The 19,426-nt window shown below is 49.6% G+C and overlaps 1 protein-coding gene across 2 annotated transcripts in view; it reads left to right on the top strand.

Annotated features, from left to right (window-relative positions):
* The window catches only part of PPP6R2 (protein phosphatase 6 regulatory subunit 2), a 112,635-nt gene that overhangs the window by 22,949 nt on the left and 70,260 nt on the right, over nucleotides 1–19,426 (top strand). For both annotated transcript variants that reach the window (XM_080577551.1, XM_080577552.1), the window contains 2 exons: nucleotides 5,081–5,213; nucleotides 18,947–19,192. In XM_080577551.1, the coding sequence (XP_080433677.1) occupies nucleotides 18,966–19,192 (227 nt within the window). In that variant the 5' untranslated portion in view covers nucleotides 5,081–5,213; nucleotides 18,947–18,965. The remainder of the gene's footprint in view (nucleotides 1–5,080; nucleotides 5,214–18,946; nucleotides 19,193–19,426) is intronic.

The following is a 19,426-nucleotide window of genomic DNA, read 5'->3' as shown; positions in this document are numbered from 1 at the left end:
TTCCAAAGTCTCTTCCAGATAAAGAGCCCTCCAGTGTCGGTAGTTAGGAGGAGCCGCGGTGCGGATTCGCTGCGGGGAGGGCGCGTGGCAGGTGCCTGGATGAGGTTTGATCACTTTTTCCAGCTTCCACAGTAGCAGGGGAGCCCAGGGAGAGTTCTCTGCTTAATTACGGCTTCCTCGGCCTGCCTGCTCTGAGCAGAGGAGCCCTGCGAGAAGCGTCAGAGCTGCAAGAGGAGCTCTGGTCTTCTACTTTGTTGGGTTTCAGCGATGCCAAGAGGAGAGTGATGAAAAAATCCCGTTCTGGGTGGAAGTTGGTGGCTGAAGAGAGCAGAGAGCATTACCTCTGCAGCTTCGGAGGCTCTCCTGGTGCCGAGCAGCAGGCCTGCTTCTGCTTTGGTTGCATTCAGTCACGGGCTGGGCCTGAGCCGCGCTTCCCCACAGAGGTCTCCAGGAGCCTGCTGGCCTCGGCCGGGCTCCCCCAGAGGCGCTGAGCCACGCGTGGGCAACGCCGGGCCTCGCGCTGTGGTACCTGTGCTGCCGGTCCTGCACCGTCCTGTGAAACAAGGGTGGGCGCAGCGCGTCGTGCAGCCGCCTTGGCAAATCGTCCTGCACATGGGAACTCGTGAGGAGGGCTTAGGGAGGCAGTCCAGAAGCTGGGTTCGTAACTTCTTTCTCCCCTTGCTAAAGCATAAATGCTCTCAGGTGTGCCGTATTGCTCTGCTTGCTCTCTTGGCTGGCGGCGTGGATTCCAGCAGGAGCTGTAGGATCTCTCAGAAGCCTGCTGCTGCCTTACAGACCGCAGGAAGCAGCAGTGGGGAGACGCGCCGTACTCGCGGGATTATTTGGGGAGAAAAAAAGTGCAGAAAGCTGCACCGCTGTGATTTTGTGCGAGCTTAGAACAAAGCTTTGTACAAATGGGACTTTCGCTCTTGACTGATTATTTTAATTTGCATCTTTCACTTAGAGATGCGTGCCTCCAAATGCATTAACTTAAAGATATTTTTAGTAATTTCGTATATTTGGAAACATACTGTCTAATGAAAAGCTGTAAATCTGCAGTCTCTTGAATTCCTTTGGATTTTGCTCACACCAAACTTTGGGCAAGTTCCTCGGGCGTTTTGCCAGCGCTCTTTCATAAAGTGAAAGTGTTTCAATTTTTTCTGCCTTGTTCTTTCTAATGACTATTTGAAAGGTTTGGCTCGTGTGTGACTACTTTGAAGCTGGAAGTCATTAAGTAATGATGAGCAGTACATTTATCAGCCTCTCATTCTTTGTATAACAACTTCATTATTTGCTTGCATAACTGAGAGTGTTCCTTTTTTCAGGGGCTACCAGACAGGCAGCGATGACGAGGTGCTGGTATCGCGTGGTGGCACGAAGCGCTCGGCTTGTCAGGGCGGTGGTGACCTGTGGATCCGTGTTGCTTGATGGTGCTCGCTCCCTGCAGGCCTCTGGGAGCCCTGCGGTGGCGTTCCTGGGATGGAATTTGAGAGCAACTTTGTGTCTTGTTTGCAGATTAGGATGAGAGGAGCATAGGGGTTACTAGGATTTGTCTGACTAGGTCTCATCCACGTCCCTGCGGACCCGCAGGGAGCTGCACGAGGCTAGGGAGCGGAGGCCCCGGGCGCAGCCTGCAGCCAGGAGGCTCCCCCTGGCCCCCAGCAGCACTTCTGGGCCAGGCGGGGGCCGGAGCCCTGGCACCGGGACCAGGGGCTGGGGGGTCTCCCCCTGGGGGTCTCCAAACCCACCTGGGTGTGGGGCTGGGCAGCGGCTGGGGGGCACAGCAGGTGTCCCCAGCCTCAGCCAGGCTGCGGTTCTGTGCTGATCTGCTTACATCCCATCTCTGGTAGCGATGTTTAGCACCTGACAACTTTTGGTTGTGGAATTCAAGAGCTAATGTAAAAGGACACTGCAGCCTCTCCCACCCCAAAGCCCCTCGTGAACCCCTCTTCCCCCCCCCCCCATCATCTTAATGATCGCCTCTGGGCAGCTGCCTTGTTCTGTACCTCCTGAGGATTTGTTTTTTTACCAAAATGCTTGTCTGCGTCCTTGAGCTGTCCAAAACTTCATTATCCATTAAACCAGAGATCTGTAGAATTTTACGAAACTCTTGGCTTCAGTGGCCGGGCAGAGAATTCTGTTGATTAGCTCGTTGTTCAGAGCAATCGCTTCCCTATTGATTGTCCTTAGGCGTGCTGCCGTACCAGCGAGGGCTTCCACTGTGAGCCTTGGGATGTGCGCGCTGGGGTCTGAGGCTTAGGAGCAGGTTTGGCACAGTAGCAGCCACAGGCATTTGATTTCCAAACCCCAAAACGTGCTGCTGGAATGAGGAAGGCAGGCGGCTCACAGTTACCTAATCCAAAGTAGGTATAACTCTGAATTCAAAAGCTGTGTCTTACTGCTGGATTGCAGTGACTCTAACTCACGCTGAGGTATTTCTGTGAAGTGATGTGGGTCTTAGTTTAAAGCCATCCCCCTGCCCTACCCCTACCCCCCGGCACAGAGTCCCTCCCCAGCCCTCCTGCAGCCCCTTCGGGCCCCGGCAGCCCGCTGGGAGCTCTCCCCGGAGCCTTCTCTTCTCCAGGCTGAGCACCCCCAGCTCCCTCAGCCTGGCCCCGCAGCAGAGGGGCTGCAGCCCCTGCAGCGTCCTCGTGGCCTCCTCTGGCCTCGCTCTAATCTTTATGACTTCATTGTGGAACCTGGGAACGTTTCAGTCTCCCCACAGAAGGCTTTTGAAAAAGAATTGGCTAATAGCCGTCCAGTTACCTTGGTACTGCTCTGTCTGTACATCTGCTGTTTGGAGTGTCTTTTAAAATTCATATCCTAAATTATACTACATTTCTCTAAAAATCTGTGAGTACAGGGAGTATGTTTACCTCTTGAGTTTGTTCCCCTCACCGTACTTCAGGATATCACTGAAGCCATTAGTTGTTATTGTGAAGCGGGTAATTTCTCCCGTTAGACGTGAGAGACTTTGACAACCCAGAAACGTGTGCATGTGAATTTCTTCTGGGTCGACTCTAATACAGTTTTAAACGTGTAGGCAAATGCAACTGGTTAACCTGCAGTGAGTTTAGCAAGAAACGCAGATTCTCAGAAAGAAGGCAGAACACAGACACTTTTACCGTGCCTTATTGTGCCTTTTTGTGCCAGATCTGGCAGCCGAGTTGCAAACACACTGCGCCTCAGAAGGGAGTCAGGCCGGAACCTGAGCAGTGTTCACAGCGTGGGAAAGGAACGAGCCGCGGGATCCGGATCTGTGTCGGTGGCGTTGAAGCGCAGCAGATCCCTTGTCCTGCCGCTCCTCTCTGAAAATCCTTCCCTTAACTATTTTAATTAGAATAATTGAAGAAATTGAAGAAAAAATTGAGGGAGAGAGCATACAACCGTAAGTGTGAGGCTGATGTCAGACAATTGCAGCATTGAAGATTAAATTTTCCTTCTTTTCAGACTAGAAGGACAGCGCTGCGGGGGCTTGTTTCCTTCACGCCAGGATGTGGGAAGGCCGTCCCAGGGAGACGGGGCTCGGTCGTGTCCCCGAGGCGCTAAATACGAAGATCCAGCTTCTTGAAATGCTTTTCCAGGGAGAACGAGATGGGTCCTGGTCCCCCCTCTGTGCACCCGGTGTTACAGGGAGCTTTTGGGGCTCGCTGGGGACTGTATGTGAGGCCTCAGCTCCATGTGGGCTGTGTAAATGCCCTAACGCCTGCTCGGCTCCGGGGCTCGGGAAGTTCCGCAGGGCCCTGCTCGTGCCAGGATTCAAACACGGCTGTAACAGAGTTGGGGCTGGAGTAATCGCACGGGTTGTGCAGAGCCGAGAAGCATGGTTTATCTGGACAGGCACAGCAAGCAAACGTCCAAATGATAGAGATGTTTTGAATTTCCGTAACAAAGTAGCTTTTAAGTACTAATTGTCGTCTGTTAAACTTGTACTAAAGTTGTTATTCAGAGCTTTTCTTCTCACCTGTCACTTTTAAGTAGAAATACAGCAAATATCCAAACCACAGATTAATTTCCAAAACAGTTTGGCTCTTTAAGGGCTACGTAGAAGCAGGAAGTTTAGCGTTCTCTCGAGTTCTGTGTCAAGGTGTTCACGTGGTACTGAGGATGGGGCGATGCTGACTTCTGTGGACAGCCGGGTGCTTTCTGAGCAGCGCTCGCTGGGCCTCGGGGTCAGATCTGAAATCGGTGCAGCACTGTGCTGCGCTCGGTTATCGTCTGTAACGTTTAAATGACGTGGTTGGGTGAGTGCTGGGGAAAAGGAAAGGCATCAACGTTACAGACCTTAAATACGCGCAGTAAGGCCTTGTGTGCTCTGCCCCTTCCAGCTAAGGCTTCGGGTGAGTGCATCTCCAGCTAAGGAGCCGCTGACAATGTGATGAGAGCGCGGTGCCCTGCGAGCGTGCTGCCGTGCTGGCGGTGATGTGTGCGGGGCTGGAGGCGCGTGGAATGCCTGCCCTGGTAAACCTGAGCGTGTTTGGGGTCGGGGCAGCTCGGGAGCTGTCCTTGGGCACGGGCGCCGACAGACACTTTGTGTGGCGATGTGCCCAGGGTGCGGGGGCCCTGGCCTCGGGCAAGGCAGGGGACGGGGCGGGCGAAGCCGAGCTGGTCCCACCGCGAGTCCTCAGCTGCAGCCGCTGGGAGCTGGCTCCTGGCCCCTGCGCCCTCCTGAAGGCGGGAGGGCCCCCGGCCGAACGTGAAGCGCGTGCATTGTTGCTGCCGGCACTCTTGGAACGAGTGAAAATGGCCTTTCGGTTTCCTTGGCAACCTCAAACTTTCTTTTGAAGCGATGTCAGGAAAGCAAGCATGCTCTTGACCGAGGTACGGCTCTCGCAGCTGAAGCGAAGGGGCGGTTAACCCCTGTGCTCTCACGGCCTGATGGAAAGGTTCACGCTCCTCCCGTGCTACAGGAGGGGAGGGGTGATTAAAAGGACTCATCTGACGTGCTGCTGGCCTTGCACACCTATGGTACTATCACGGATTTTGTTTGAGTAAAGGGCTGTGGGGAAGTTTGTTCAGGCAGAAGTCTTTGTCTGTCAGTTACCCTTGGTTAACAATCACTTTCTAAAATTTTTTCCAGGATAGGAAGCTCGAGAGAGAATTCACACTGGATGAAAATAATTTTCTGAAGCTGGATATATTCCAGGAACTGTAACCCAAATGTTTCTCTGTCTGTGGAGAAGATTTCACGTTTGAAATAACTTCTACTGAAGGTATGCACGTCTGCCTTTTCTTTTGAAGCCCAGTAATGACATCATGTTTCGTATTTGTGTAGTGCGTGTGCTGGTGGTCGCTGGTGAGATTGTTCCTGATATTTAAAACCTGGAGGCATTTGAGAGGGAACTGTAATGTCGCTGGGAGGGTCCCGCTGATGGTTCGGGGCTGGTTGCGTACAGCTGGGGAGCTCTGCTGCTGTTGGATCTGCAGGCTGGTCCTGGTGTGCTGGTCGGGATACTCCCTAAAACCAGGCTAAACTGCCAAGTGCTTCTCAAAACATGAACCTGAATTTCATGCCCATAGTTAATGGGAAGAAGACAGAACCTTTTTTTAACTTTCTGGTGGCTATCTCTAATTCTGGAAACTGCTCGTGGCTCTTCTAAGAAGCAGCAATATGGAAATGACACACAAAAAGCTTGGTCATTGGTGTAGTGAAAGTGAATAGGCGTGACGTGAAAGTGAAAGGTTTTCATCAGGTGAAACTGGAAGCATGCACCAAAGTGATCAAGCAGGCAGCTTAAAGCAAGCAAGTGGAAGTGCCCTTTCATGCAGCGTGTAATTACCCAGGGGACTTGGTGCCCCAGGTTATTTGGAGGTGTCCTGGCTGCTGCGAGGCAGGATGCTGGGCTGGCTGCTCGTGGGAGCAGGCAGTCCTTGCTGGATCCATGCACGTGGTGGAGCCGACGGACTCGGTCATGTTCCTGTTGGTATTTCAGTTAGGAAAAGCTTTCTTAGTACTACAAAGGCAAGAGACTGTGTGAAGAAAGGTTTACCGGGGGAGTAGGCTGTGAAGGAGCCTCGTTTCCTCTAGAAAAGTAGTCAGCCTGCTGAATCCTTGGATGGAGAGAAGGCTCTTAAAGCTCCTGAGAGAATTCAGGAGATCCCAAGTTTTGTTGCAGAAAAGTGCAGGTTGCAGGTGAGCTGTGGGAAGAGATGCTGCTGCTGCTGGAGCTGGTTACGGTTATGGAGCCTGTCAGACCCGATGGTTTGAAACTGGTGAAAATGGTTCTAGAAGCCATTTGAGCTGCAGCACATGGATAGTAACAAGGCATGTGGTTGTCTGTGCCAGCAAAATAGATAGAAATAGAAAATAGTGGTTGGAAGTAAGTGTAGCCCACTCTGACAAATTGCAGTCATTCTCGAGCCCCAGCTGGCTCGGGACGCTGATACCTGCTCCTGCTAAGGGTATTTATGCCTTGGGGAAGCTGAGAGCAGGGTTGGGGGACGGTGGGCACTCCAGCTTGCTGACAGTCTCCAGGTTAGCGGTTTATTCTGAACTAGCACGGCTGCAAAACGTTTGAGAGTCCTTTATAAACCAGGTTTCTGTCAGCTGGTCTAATGAACTCGTTTGAAGACAATCGAGCTTTTGGACGCCATAACCTCCTATGCCAGTAAGTTCCACAGGGTTTTTTCTTGCTGTGTGGAACATAATTAGTACTTCATTCTGCCTGTTTTTAAATTGGCTGCTTGATAGCTTCGAGGTGTCGCCATTCCGAGGTTTGTCGGAAGCTGTAAATGACTGCCTATCCTCCTCCTCCTCAATGCCACTCACGCCGCTCTTTGTATCTGCTGGTTTCCTGAGCTGAAGCCGTACATCAAGTCAGGTTTCATGCGCCTTCCTTGGGAAGCTGTGCCTGCTCTAGTTCTGCTCGGTCCCTTACGGGAGCTGATCAGACCAGCTGTACTTGTTCTAGCTCTGCTCTCTTCTGAGAGAAGCTAACCAGACCAGTGCTTGAGATGCAAACACACGATAGTCAAAAACGAAGTCACGCCTTCTGTTTACTTGCTTATTCCTACTTGTAATAAATCCTGATGCTACTTTTACGCCCTTGGCTGCTGCTCTGTGTTGAGATCCTTGAGCAGTGGCTCCACGATCTTCTCCAAGAGGCTGTAACAAGCAGGATCTGTTTAATTTGTGTGTTAAAGTACCGCATTTCTTCAGAGGAGGGCCGCTTGTTCGCTCAGTGCTGCAGCACTCGGGCCCGGCGAAGCCCTCCGGAAGCCGGGGCGGTGGCTCCGTCCCGAGATAGCTCCGCGAGCCCGCGGGAGGAAGGAAGGAGGTCCCGAGCGCGGGGTGGGCAGGCAGCGGAGCGCGAGTGTGTGAGAGTTCAGGGGAAAGAAGCTGGTGGCGTGGGAGGGCGTGGGATACGTCTCGGATCAGCGCGGAGCAGATGGGCGGCCCGGCTGCAGGACCCACGGAGAAGGAGGCTTCCTGAGGAGCAGAGGGCACTGCGGGTGCCGGTGGGTCCCAGGAGCTCCCGGGTCGGGCTGGAGCAAGCCGAGAGGCGGGGGCTCGCTGGTCGGCCCTTGGGGACGGGGCACGTTGCCTGCCCTCTGTTCAGAGGGCACCGTTAGCGTGCCGTAGCGAAGGTGTTGGCACTCCGGTCTGAAGGCACCGGGTGGCTGCAGGGCCCTCATCGGGGGGCATTAACAACTCGCAGGTGGCTGCTCGGGGCTGGGTTTTCTGCCGTGAGCAGTGCCTGCCTTTGTCAGCACGGAGTTAAAGCTGCCATTTTCTTGTCCAGTTGCTTATTACCATGCGAGCATCCTGCAGCTGTTTGTCAGCTTCGATTAGGCTTACGCTAAATATTTTTCTGTTGCTAGTAAATGCTGCTACCTTGCTGCTCGTCTTTCTTCCGATATTACTTACAAATACGTTGAGGAGCACTGGCTCTTTTGGGACCTTACTTGCTGCATTTTTCTTCTACTTCCTTTGCTTTTACCAGCTGCTGATTGACAAGAAACTGAGCTGTTCTTTAGGATTAATTGGAGCAGTCTATGCAAAACTCTTCTTTGGGGCTTCAGGCGAACCATTGATCTTACTGTTCTTGTCCATCTGTTTGTTTTTGTTGTGATTTTAATAAATTGCATAACAATTTGCTTTAAGCAAACTCTTTGAAAGTATGTTTCAGGCGTCAAGTTCACCAGGTTAAATAATGTGACACTTTATTTCCTGCACTGGTTGTTCAGCAACAGTGTTTTAAAGCTGTCAAGTTCTTGGGTGAGTACCATTAGTCCTGGTGATCTGTTGGCAGCTCACTCACAGGCGTGTTCTGAAGCTGTCTCTGTTCGTGGTGCAGTTTGAGATAATTCTCCAGGTGGTTTTCTTTTTCCCCGTGTAGAAAGTTTGATCATTTATGCTTATAGGGGAAACAAAGGAAATTCTGTATAAAAATTGAGAAAAAAAAATCTAAATTAATTTCAGGAATCCCCGTCTGGTAAGACTAAAGGGACACACTGAAGTGAGTGAGACCAAGGGGGAATCTTCACCTGTGACATAGCTGCTGGGGTGGTTGCTCTGTCACATTTTCACTACAGACAGGATGTTACAGGAAAGTCAGAAGGATTCAAAAACGCTTTCTTTTTGGAAACAAGAAGGATAATATACTACTCTCAGCATTTCCATGTGTTTCCACTTGTTACTAAGTGGAAAATGTTCAATGTTTTATTTTATCAGGAATAGGCTTAAATAGGCTTAAATAAAAAATCCGTAAAACTTGGTAATTTCCTCCCAGTTTCCAGGAGGAGTTGCCTGTGGTGATTTCTGGCCCTCCGAAGTTCGTTTTTACTGGTCTTGGAGTACTGAATGCTCTGAGAGTGTTCTAGAAGGTAGGAAAATGGTGTGGGATTTGTGTGCGCGCGCCCATATTCAGTAAAGCTCAGGGTAGCCTTTGGTAACTATGGAAATAGCTACAGGAATGATCCTGGACAAAATGCAAATGCAGTAATTAAGACACAAACTCATCCGAAGTTTTAGGGAAAGAAGGAAATGTGTGCAGTTATGGCAGCCAGAGGAGAACTGCAAGGTGCTGTAGGTGTTACGGTAACACAAGTATCGGTCTGTCAGGCGATGAATTTTAACCACGTGTTACTTCTGCAGGCTTTTTTTTCTAGTGAATGTAGAGGCCTCTCCACCAAACTTAATGACACTCGGTGAGGGCTTTAAAAAGAGACCTCCCTGCACCCCAGCACAACTGTTAACTGAAATAAAAGCCTGACCACAAAGCGGAAATTGCTGCTACACGGAAGGATGAGGTGAAGTGAGACGGAAGGGGTAGAACAGTCGCTAGAGGCCCCCCAAAGCAGAAAGTAGGTTTTTGACACTACTTGGGTAAGCAATGAGACAAAACGTAGCGCAGACTTTGAAACACACGCAGTGAGAGAACTGTATTTATTTTGTGTAGTTATCTAGCCCAGGATCTGTGCTCAGTCACGAATTGCTGTGCGTGTTCTGCTGGTTCTTGATTGAAGCCTTTGCATACCTTGTAAATATTAAAACATTCCTGGAGTGTAGTGTTGGCAAATAGCAAGTGTTTGAATGACAGCTTAATTCTACATCCATGAAATTTAGAAATGTTCTCCACCAAGCAGTTAATCTTCAGAAATGGCGTTACACAGTTGCAGGAAGCTTGTTTCCTGAAGCCGTCATGGTTCTCCCTTCTGTGCTCCAGTTCAAATGCAATACAAGCAACTTTAAAGGGCTTGCAGTTGTCTGACTGAAAAAGCAAAAGCTATTGCTAGTTTGCAGCTGACACGGATGATCCAGACGGAGTCCTGGTACCCGAGGTGCGGCAGATGCCAGGAGAAAGGTGTGTGTGGACGTGTTAGGGCCTAATCTGGTTTGGTACCCGAACGTACCAGGGCTTTAGTGCAGCTGTGCAAGTATCTGATACATACAGTTCGTTCATTTTATTAACAAACTGGAAGGGCGGTGATACTTAACTTGCTCAGAAGCATGTAGGAAATATTTGTCTTTCTGCTCCGGTACTGAATTACAAGACTAACAAGCCCTGCCTCCTCAGAGCTCTGCATCTAATATTTCTTGCCCACAAAACGTGGGGAGGAGGAGGGGATGTGTTACTGACCGGCAGGCACTGAAGAGCAAAAACCTTGCTGCAACAAATCCAGGTCCTTCCCTGCTCACACAGGTGAGCAGTGCTTATAGAAAATTGCAACAGCTAAGCCACTTAGCATTTAAAAATACAAGGAACACCTTTTGGTCACCTTAGTTTTGTTCATTTTTTTTCTCCTGTTCTCCATCTCCTCAGTAAGCTGCTTTTTTTGTCTCTCCTCCCTGTGTCTGGAAAGCACCTGCCTGCCTTCAATGCTGTTAATTGGCATAAAGGAATCAAGTCAGTCTTCTATACAAAACGTTCTGAGCCTGACCTGGTCCTTGCTGTCGGTTGCAATATGAAATATTTCCTTTTATTTCTTTTAATGGTGTGATTTGTCAGAGCTCCCTGCTGGTGGCAGCCTGCAGTGATGCGCTGGTTGTTCCTCCAGCTTGACAGAGCACGCCTGGTTTACGAGGAGTCTTGCTTTTGCAACCGCAACCAAGAACAGAAGAAAACTGACAAATCAGGGGACTAAACTGTGACTTTATTTTGACACCAAAGATGATTGTCATAGGACAGCAAAGCACGTTACAAGTTGTATTTAAGACAGTTTCTTTCTACTTGTTTTACAGCCTGTAGCTCGCCCCAGCCAATACAGGATTGCCAGAGCCTCCTCTCCTGTTCAGTAGCTCCCTGTCAATAAAGGTTTTCTATTACCCTGTGGTATTGAAGATGCAGAGGATGGGGAAAGTGCATTTGTTCATAGCGATTAAAAATACACCTACGTTACTTTAGGTATAAATGAAAATAGGATCTTAAGGAAACTGTTCAGTAAACTTTTTGCCCAGGTAAAATCCCTTGCAACTGGGTGTCAAGTGCACTGACGTGATTGAAATAACTCCTTGAAAATAAGTGACCCAGGTCTGTTCCTGTTACGTCACTGTAAAAAGCTGGACTCCAAAGCTGTGTGAACAACCCTGGTTCGTTGTAATTTGGCGACACTCTGAAGGTGTTAAAGGTCAGTACCAGTAACTGCTTCAGAGCTGATTAAAGCAGTTGGGGAAAATTAAGTCCTCAAGTCCCTTACAAACTGTTGAGAACAGCGTGTCTCGGCTGATTCGGGGACAGCATTGCTTGGTAGCCTTCTGGCAGCTCCCTCCACGTTGCTCTGACCTAGGCTGCCGTACAGACACCACCAGCGCAGCGTGAGCAGGCCCTGCAAACCCCAGGCCTGTGGAGCTCCAGGCTCCTGCTGGAACAGGGAGACCTGCGGCTTCTGCCTCTGCTGGCTGGAAGCAGTGCGCTGCTTCTTGTTGCCTTTTCCACTGCTGAAGGCAACCTGCAGGTTGGACAGGTGTCATTCGGACAGCTATAGTGAATATGTTTCAATTTTTTTCCCCAAACAAAAGGGCTGGAAACAGCTTTAAATGAAAAAAAAAATAAAATCAAGAGTTAGCTTGAGCAGCAAGAATGTGAACCTTGACCCAAACGTGTTTATCCTCGTGTTCTCATGTTCTGATTTAACTTTCTTTTTTTTTCTTGTTGTCTGAGGAAGGAAAGTGAAACTTGAGGAGTGGTGTAGCAGGGATTGTTTTGAATACCTCCATGTCTGTAAGCAGCCTGTTGGTATCTCAAACGAACTTTGCCTCTACTACAAATAAAGACAGGCTGGTGGTGGAGGATAACAGCTTGGTGAAGAAATACCCAGTTAAGGAAAGCTTATTTTAAGCTGTTCACAGCTGCGAATCTCTACAACATCCTTCTACTGCTAAGGACGTGCCAGTTTTATAAAATTGGAAACTTAAACATGGGGACAATAAGTGAACCGTGGTACGTAGGGTTTTTTGGTACGTAGGGTAGGTGTAGGTACATAGAGGTTTTTGTCATATGAGGCGGGGGGAAGAATGACAACTAAGTAGCTGAAAAGAAACACTGTTAGTAAAATTTAGAAAACTCAAGTTCATTTTGACTGGTAACTCTTTATGCTCAATGGTTAATGCTGCTTAGTTTCGTGTTTGGGTAACTGAACCTACAAGATGGTGTCACATCAATAATCGTAAGGCCGAGACAAAGTTGTGTAGAAGCTTACATTTCTCCAGATGCGCGTATTAAAGTGCACCTGGCTAAACTGATCCCTCAGAGCTCTGAGCACCACAACTCGCTGGCAGGTACTGGGAAGCATGGGGAGGGAGCTGGGCGTTGTGCTAAAGGTTTAAGCACCCACGGGGGCTCCTGTGCTGGAGGGCAGCTGTGGGGCCTCCCCTCCGGTGTGGGGTCCCTTTCCTTACCACCGCGCAGCCACGGGTGGTGGCTGGGAAGGCTGGCTGTGGCCGTGGTGCCGATCTTGGTGGGTTTTGGGGATGCCAGGAAGGCACGGAGGGCCTGCCGGTCTGAGAACTGGGACCTCCTCAACGGGAATGGATGTGCGGGAAGCAGTGCAGTTCACTTCAAAGGCCGTAGGGACGACGGTGAGCTCTGTAAGAAGATTCAGCAGTCCTGCAAGAGGAAACAGTGCAGACCACAAAATTACTCAGTGTAGGTGGGATGTTCCTTGTCCTGCTCTGAGCGGAAAATAGTGTCCGTGCCTCTGAGGCAGTGGCACAGCCCCCCGAGGAGGCCACTTCTGCTTTTGTCCTCATTCAGATACAGCCACGCACCATCAGCTTCGATAGTGACCGCGTAGCTTGCGGTGAACAGAGTACGCTTCATTTCCTAACCTCTCATTACTGACTTCCCTGCATGGGTCTGGGTAGTGCTGCCGTTTCCAAACGTAGCTTTTGCAGCAGGGTAAAACCTGCCTTTCAGCTACAGAGAGCCCTCCGTTCCCGCTGGGTGAAAAGGCCCGAGAGCGCCCTGCTTTGTGCGATGGCTCAAATTGCATCAGCCACCCCATCAAAACCTGCAGCTAGGGCACAGAACTCTGAATGCTTAATAGTTGGGAACGCTCTAAAACAGGCAGTTAACGTCCGCTTCTTTGTGGTCTTCTGTCCTGGAAATCTGAAACTTTCTATTTTGTTTTCCATTAAGTGTGTAAGATGCCCCTGACTTGATTTAATTTCCTGGTTTTTCTTTTCTTGAGCTGCGCAGTGCCACATGCTGCTAGAGAAAGGATGCTCTTTTGTATTCCTGTTTCTTGGCAGCTCCTTGTCTTCATCTACCTCTCGTGATGTGCCGTTTTGTATTCCTTAACTTTATAAGTGGCTTCTAGTGGTTGTAGTTTAGTGTTTAGAAGTTCCTAGCTCTTAGCTTTCTGTTATGTCATCCTTAAGACACTGCAGTGACTCTTTGTAAGTCATGCATCACAAGAAGAAATTGTAAATGCAATTTATTGATCTTGTAATACTCAGACTCTTTAGCTGTTTTCAGTTTCTCTGTTATTCAGTGGGAATTTTTTTCTTATCAACTGTTTGGAAGGAGGAGAAGATGCACTTCTTTGGTTTATAGAAAAAATGTGGATGCATTTCTTAGTACCAAAACCAGACTTTCTCATTCTGCCTTCTGTCTCTGAGACCCTGTGGTGGGTCCTGTCGATGGGCTGGAGCGTGCTGATTAATGCTGCTGAGGTTTCTCACCGTAGCTAAGGTACTTTATGGGGACATCCCATTTCTTAAGGTCCTTCTCTTGCGACTCTCCATCATAGCTTGTGGAGAATGAGTGCCTTGTTAGTTATAACTTAGCCACAGTGAAACAGATTACAGAAGTTAATTACCTAATCATTACAGAATGGGTCAGTTACTTCAGTAGATTATCATTTTCTAAGTAGTAATAAACATTTTTTATTGCTGTAGGAATAACAGTTTGTTTCCTGACGACTCAAAACGAAGCGTTCATAGACGCGCACCTTTCTCGCCATACAGATATTTTTTCCCCCACCCTTGGTCCTGTGCTTTCAAGGCGTTGCCATGTGCATCAGCAGCTCAGTAGCGTACTGCAGAAGGCTGCATGAAAACACACACCGGAATCGTGTTGTACGCATGCATCCACACATACGTGTGCTTGTCCTGCTGCTTCCGCAGGTTGGGTGGCTGGGCTCCGAGCTGCCCTTGTCCGTCCTGTTGGCGCTGCTGGCACGTGGGTAGCGGCACGCTGTCGCCACCGGCTGTGGGCAGCCTGGAGTCGGGTGTGCGGGTGCTGGGCGGGAAGCTCCTTGGACCATCCAGGGCTGCCCGGTGCCGAGGAATGCCCTGGGGCCCGAGCTGCTCGTTCAGCCTCAGCCGCGTGTCTGCCTCCGGAGGCTGCGAGGCTCAGGCCCCAGGGGCAGCAGGGCCTCGTCGGGGTCGGGGTTGTGCCTGGCTTCTGGCCTCCCGCTCCTCCCGCAGTGCCTGGCGTTGTTTCGCGGTACCCTTCCGCATCCAAGCTTGTGGAGATGTTACCGTGGGTTACACCTGCGGCCGTCCCGGGACGTGGGGAGCGTCCCCAGAGGCCCGGCTCCACCAGCGAGCCCCGGCAGTGCTGCCGAGCTCTGCTTCAGGCGGTGTGTCAGCTGTGGGCTGAGGAAGGAGCCGGCCTCCCTCCCTGGGGACCGCTGGTCGGCTTCTCCTTCGCACAGACAGCTCCTACAGAACCGTGGCAAGGTGCGGGGAGAAACCTGCAACTGCCGGCTTCGTAACGGGTCGGCTTGTCAAAGGTAAGTTTTACGTGTGTAGGCCATGCGCGCCTATGGAATATATGTGTATTTAGGTTAACTGTGCACCCAAACATTCTTAATTTAAGGCCTTTTATGTCAGCTTTTCCCTCGGTGAATTTATAGCTAAGCATAGTTCGTTAAAAATATCTGAAGAACAGTTTGTAATGAACACGCTATGCGGGCAAACAGCATTACTGTCACAGAAATGTCACGTAGGTTGAAAATTCAGATGTCTGTTCCCAGCTCAGAAATTCATGGAAGTGCATTTCCATAGCTGCACGGACAGATGCAGAAGCTCTTGCTTCTTGCTGCAGTGCTGAAATTTAACTTTTTATTTCAAGAACACTGAAAGCTCGAATTAGAAACCACTTCTTTCTGCCACGTGTTTTGCTATTTCTGGTGGGGGAGTTGTTCCCAGAGGATTGGGATCGGCCTAACCTGGTCGACCTGGCAGCTTGGCAGATCGCTAGGGAGCGGCGGTGTCAGGCCCCGTGGGACGTTCGGCCAAGCTTCACCTTGGACCCGTTGTACCCCTCCACAGCCCCGTGTGTGGGCCTGTCCCGAGCAAAGCCTGGGTGTTGGTAGGTAGCTGTACAAGCTGCTTGATGCTGAGGGTTTGACTAAAACCACTGATACTGGGCGTTTAAAAGGAGCCTGGTGTGAAGTGCTTTTCTAGCTGTGAGGCCTGACCGGGATCTCGGTTCTGTGTCCCCTGGGATCCGGCCGTGCACGTCCCCGTAAGGTACGGGATCTCCGCCTCAAACGGCCCGAAGTCGAGGGCCGGCTGGTAAGTGTGGTGTGGGGAGGGCGGAGGGAAGGCAGAGGTGGTTACGGGGAGGCTGCGCTTTGTAGGTTCGTAGCGGAGATGTTCCGCTTGTGATCCGGTCTTGTGCCACCGCTAAGTTCGAACAGGACCTCGTCGTGTCAGCGCTGCGAAGGACAGGTTTGCAGTCACTGTCTCCATTTCCAAGTCTCTGAGATGAACAAGGAAATTAAAATAAAAGAGAGTGATGATGTGGGAAGAAGCTCTCTAAACCAAACTCCCTGTGACGAATTTTGAACCACTGAGTGGAGCTCCAGAGAGCCGTTATCAAATACCATGGGTAATGGAGCTATTCCAAGAAAAAAAGATGCCTTAATTTCATAAGGTAATGATCCTTCTTTTAGAGATCCTTCGATGCACAAGAGAAGAGTCCTTAAACTGTAAAATAATAAAAGAAATCGATGTTTCTTTTAATGTGTTTCATGTAATAGTTACTGTAAGGCCTTCAGCTGCAGGTTAAGTGTTAATGTTATACTGAAAGGGACCCAGATATTTAAACAAAGGTAATTAGAAAATTAGCCTCAGCAGTATCAGACCCCCCCCCTTCAGTAAGCCTCCCTGGAGGAAAAACAGTGTTGGTTTCTGCTCCTTTTAAAAAGGATCATTTCAAAAATCTGTCACAGATGCAGTTATGCAAGCGATGGAGCTAGCAAAAGATCGGGTGTGGTAATGTTCGGATGCTGGAGAAAGCAAAACTGAATGATTGGAGCAAGTGTTCCTGCTGCTACAGAAATAGTAATGTGGGTTAGGTTAAAAAAGGCATCGCAATCCTGCTGTATGATCTTGTGCGTTTACAGATGATCTGGGAATGTAGTGCTTTGACATCTTGCATCCAGTTTGCTTCGTTTTTTAAAATGTGTTGCGGCTTAATAGCATTATTGCGCAGAACGTTTATCTTGTTTTAACTACGTTTATCTCCTTTGTCACTGGGGAATAACAGTTACTCTCATTTCTTTAGTACTAATGATCATTTATTTCTTGCAACAGTCTCTGATCCCCATAGCCCACACTATGACGCCGTCTCACCCACTCCCCTTCGTGGCATCGGCCCCCTCGCTGTGCTCGGCCTCCGTGTCCTTCGGAAGCTGGCTCGTCCTTTCGTTAGGCTTCTGCACCTGTGGTAGGGCCGTGGGTTTCGAGTGAGGATGAGGCAGTGTCTGGGGAAGAACTTTATCTGAAACGCAAAGTGGGAGCCAGGAACGAAAGCCTGTTCGCGACTTCTCAGGTAGATAACTGACGTAGCTGCTTTTTGAAGTACAGATGTCTACAGGTGAGGGATCGAAGTTACCTTGTACTTACTGAAGATGCTGGAAGTGTCACTGGGGAAGAAGGACGAGGTGGGTTACTCCCTTCTGCTCCTTGTAGGGAATGGTAACAGATCCAACAATGAAAAATGAAATAAAGATCAGTAACTTAAGTTGTGCCAAACCGCTCTGAGCTCTTTCTTTGGCAGCTGGTATTCTAAACGAAAGAAATTCAGTAAGTCTTCTTTCTTTGCGGAGGTCATTAAGATATTTTGTATGACAGAACAAGATTGGGAAAGGTGGTGGTTGGTTTGAGAGTCAAAGTGAGTTAGCCAGGTCCTGAGTGAGATGTCCAAGGGCAGAATTGTAAGAGAAATATTGAGCTGGAGGAGGACCACTGGAAGAGTTTCTTAAGGATTGGGCTGGGCGTTGTCTTGTTTTGGTATAATTAATGACTCTTCTCAACATGTATTGGGGAAACAGATGAATTAGTAGAGCTCACACAGAGAAAAGTCAGGATGACTGGAAAGAAAATGTTAGGGGTAGGAACGGGATGAAAATGAATAATATAATGTGCAGTGCTCTGTATTTAGTGAAAATTGTTTGAAGGGGAATATTCTTACTGATCTACGTGGCGATAGTGAAACATCCGCAGAAATGAAGCGTTTGGTTCTGGTCACCCTCTGCAGGGTGCCGCAGAGTGCAGTGGGTGCAGGAGGGGACGCGAGAGGTGATCCCAAACGCTGCGAGAGGGCTCGAGGGAGCTCCGGGGCAGGGCGGTTCTGTGACCACGGCCAGGTGGGCTTGGAGGGGGCAGGACGTGCTGCTGGGGCTGGCCTTGTTCATCACCAGGCACCGCACCGTGGGTGTGTAGGACGAGACTCCAGCCCGAGGTGCTCTTCGGTAATTTGTCATTTTTTTGTTACATGCAGTCTCACTTTTACCACCTTTCGCAAAGGGCTGTATCAAAATCTGTTGAATTTTGTTGGGATTGATGTGTAATGTCCATGCAGAGCTTCCTGTGAAGGGAGATGATGGTGAGGAGGGTTTCCTTTCACCAAATGCCTACAAAGGCTTCAGAACCAGAGTGTGCGCAAAAGGAGAGCCTCGCTCAAGTTCCAGCTTCTGGCTTTGGCTTGCAGTATCCTGTTTGGCTTGCAGTATCCTGTTGCCACTCGTGTTGTTGGTGATCAACAGTAAGCCCCAACCCGAGCACGCAGCACCACGTGCCAGCCCAGCCTGGCTGCCGGGTGGCTGTGTGCGGGCTGCTGAGTGTCTGCTTTGGGACGGGCAGGAGCAGAATCCGGGCACTATTTTGCGGACCAAACTTTGGCTGCCCAGTCTCATGTCCTTTAGGGAACAGGAACCGCTGGTCTCCAGGCCGCGCTTTTCCCCCAGGAGGAGGAGGGTTCAGGAGTGCAGAACCTGCCGCAGGGGGCACGGTGCCGCAGGCTGCCTCGTGCACCGCTCACAGCGTGCTGGGGTCCGCGGGCACCCGGCCCTGGGGCTCCGGGTGGCCTCTGTAACAGCAAAGCGTGCTCGCCTGTCCTGCTGAAGACCACTTGGCTTTACACGCCTATGACGTCTGTGAGCTTAATGGCTTGTAGTCTAGTGTTCTGTCATTCTTTACTTCTCTCTTGCCTTTGTTGATACCGAAGGCCTTTTTTCTTCTTACGTAAATAATTGTTGAAGTTTTGGCCAGTGAGCACAGTTACGGAAGCTGTAGTAAGAGTACAAAGAGGCCGAGCCCTTTAAGGCAAGCTGGTGGTAGTGCGGTAGCGTGGTTTCCCTGTCTGTGAACGGCCTCTCTGTGCTGGGTGATCACCCTTCCCATCGCTACAGCTGCTCTCCTAGCAGGCGCCGCGCAGGCTGCTCCTAGAAGAAGATTCAGTGCCATCATCTGATGCTTTGCCTTTACAGGTCTCCCCATTTGTGTGTACGAGCATGCTCTGTGGTTTTAGTTCAACCTACCTGCAGTTGAAGCCAGGTCACGCATATATCACCTCCACTGTTGGTGTCGTACAGCTATAACCTGACTTTTCACACCAGGAGTCAAGCAGTACTTAATAGTTTTGTGTAAAGAATTTATCTGATTTTTAAAAGCTGGCTAGAAGCTATATTGAGGTATTCTGTTCGGAAAATATAGAGGAGGAATAAATAGCGAAGACTGAAGATTAACTCCTGTTCTTCTGTGTTACAGCTAGGTGTGTCCCATCATCATGTTCTGGAAGTTTGATTTGAACACAACATCGCATGTGGATAAGCTGCTGGATAAAGAAGATGTGACACTGCACGAGCTGATGGATGAAGATGACATCTTACAGGAGTGCAAGGCTCAGAACCGCAAGCTGCTGGACTTCCTTTGCCAGCAGCACTGCATGGAGGAGCTTGTCAACCTCATCACACATGAGCCCCCTGTGGATATGGATGAGAAGGTCCGCTTCAAGTAGGTATTTGTTTTCTGTCCTACATGAGGAAAACTGAATGAGAGATCTCGATGTTAGAAATGCTCTGGTGTACAGTGACACAATATTTTTGGTCTTGCAAAAATCTTCCAAATACTGAGAAATATTTCACGGCGTTCTCATATTTGTAGTGAATTTTCAGAAGCTTATTTCTTTATTATTAATGTTTTTTCATTGATATTGTCTAAAAAAATGTCTTGCTGTTTCTTCAAAAC

This window comes from Anser brachyrhynchus (assembly GCF_964034855.1).
Source record: "Anser brachyrhynchus genome assembly, chromosome: 1".
In the NCBI taxonomy this organism is placed as follows: Eukaryota; Metazoa; Chordata; class Aves; order Anseriformes; family Anatidae; genus Anser; species Anser brachyrhynchus.
Note: the sequence above shows the minus strand (reverse complement) of the source record. Positions and strands in the feature narration are given on the sequence as shown.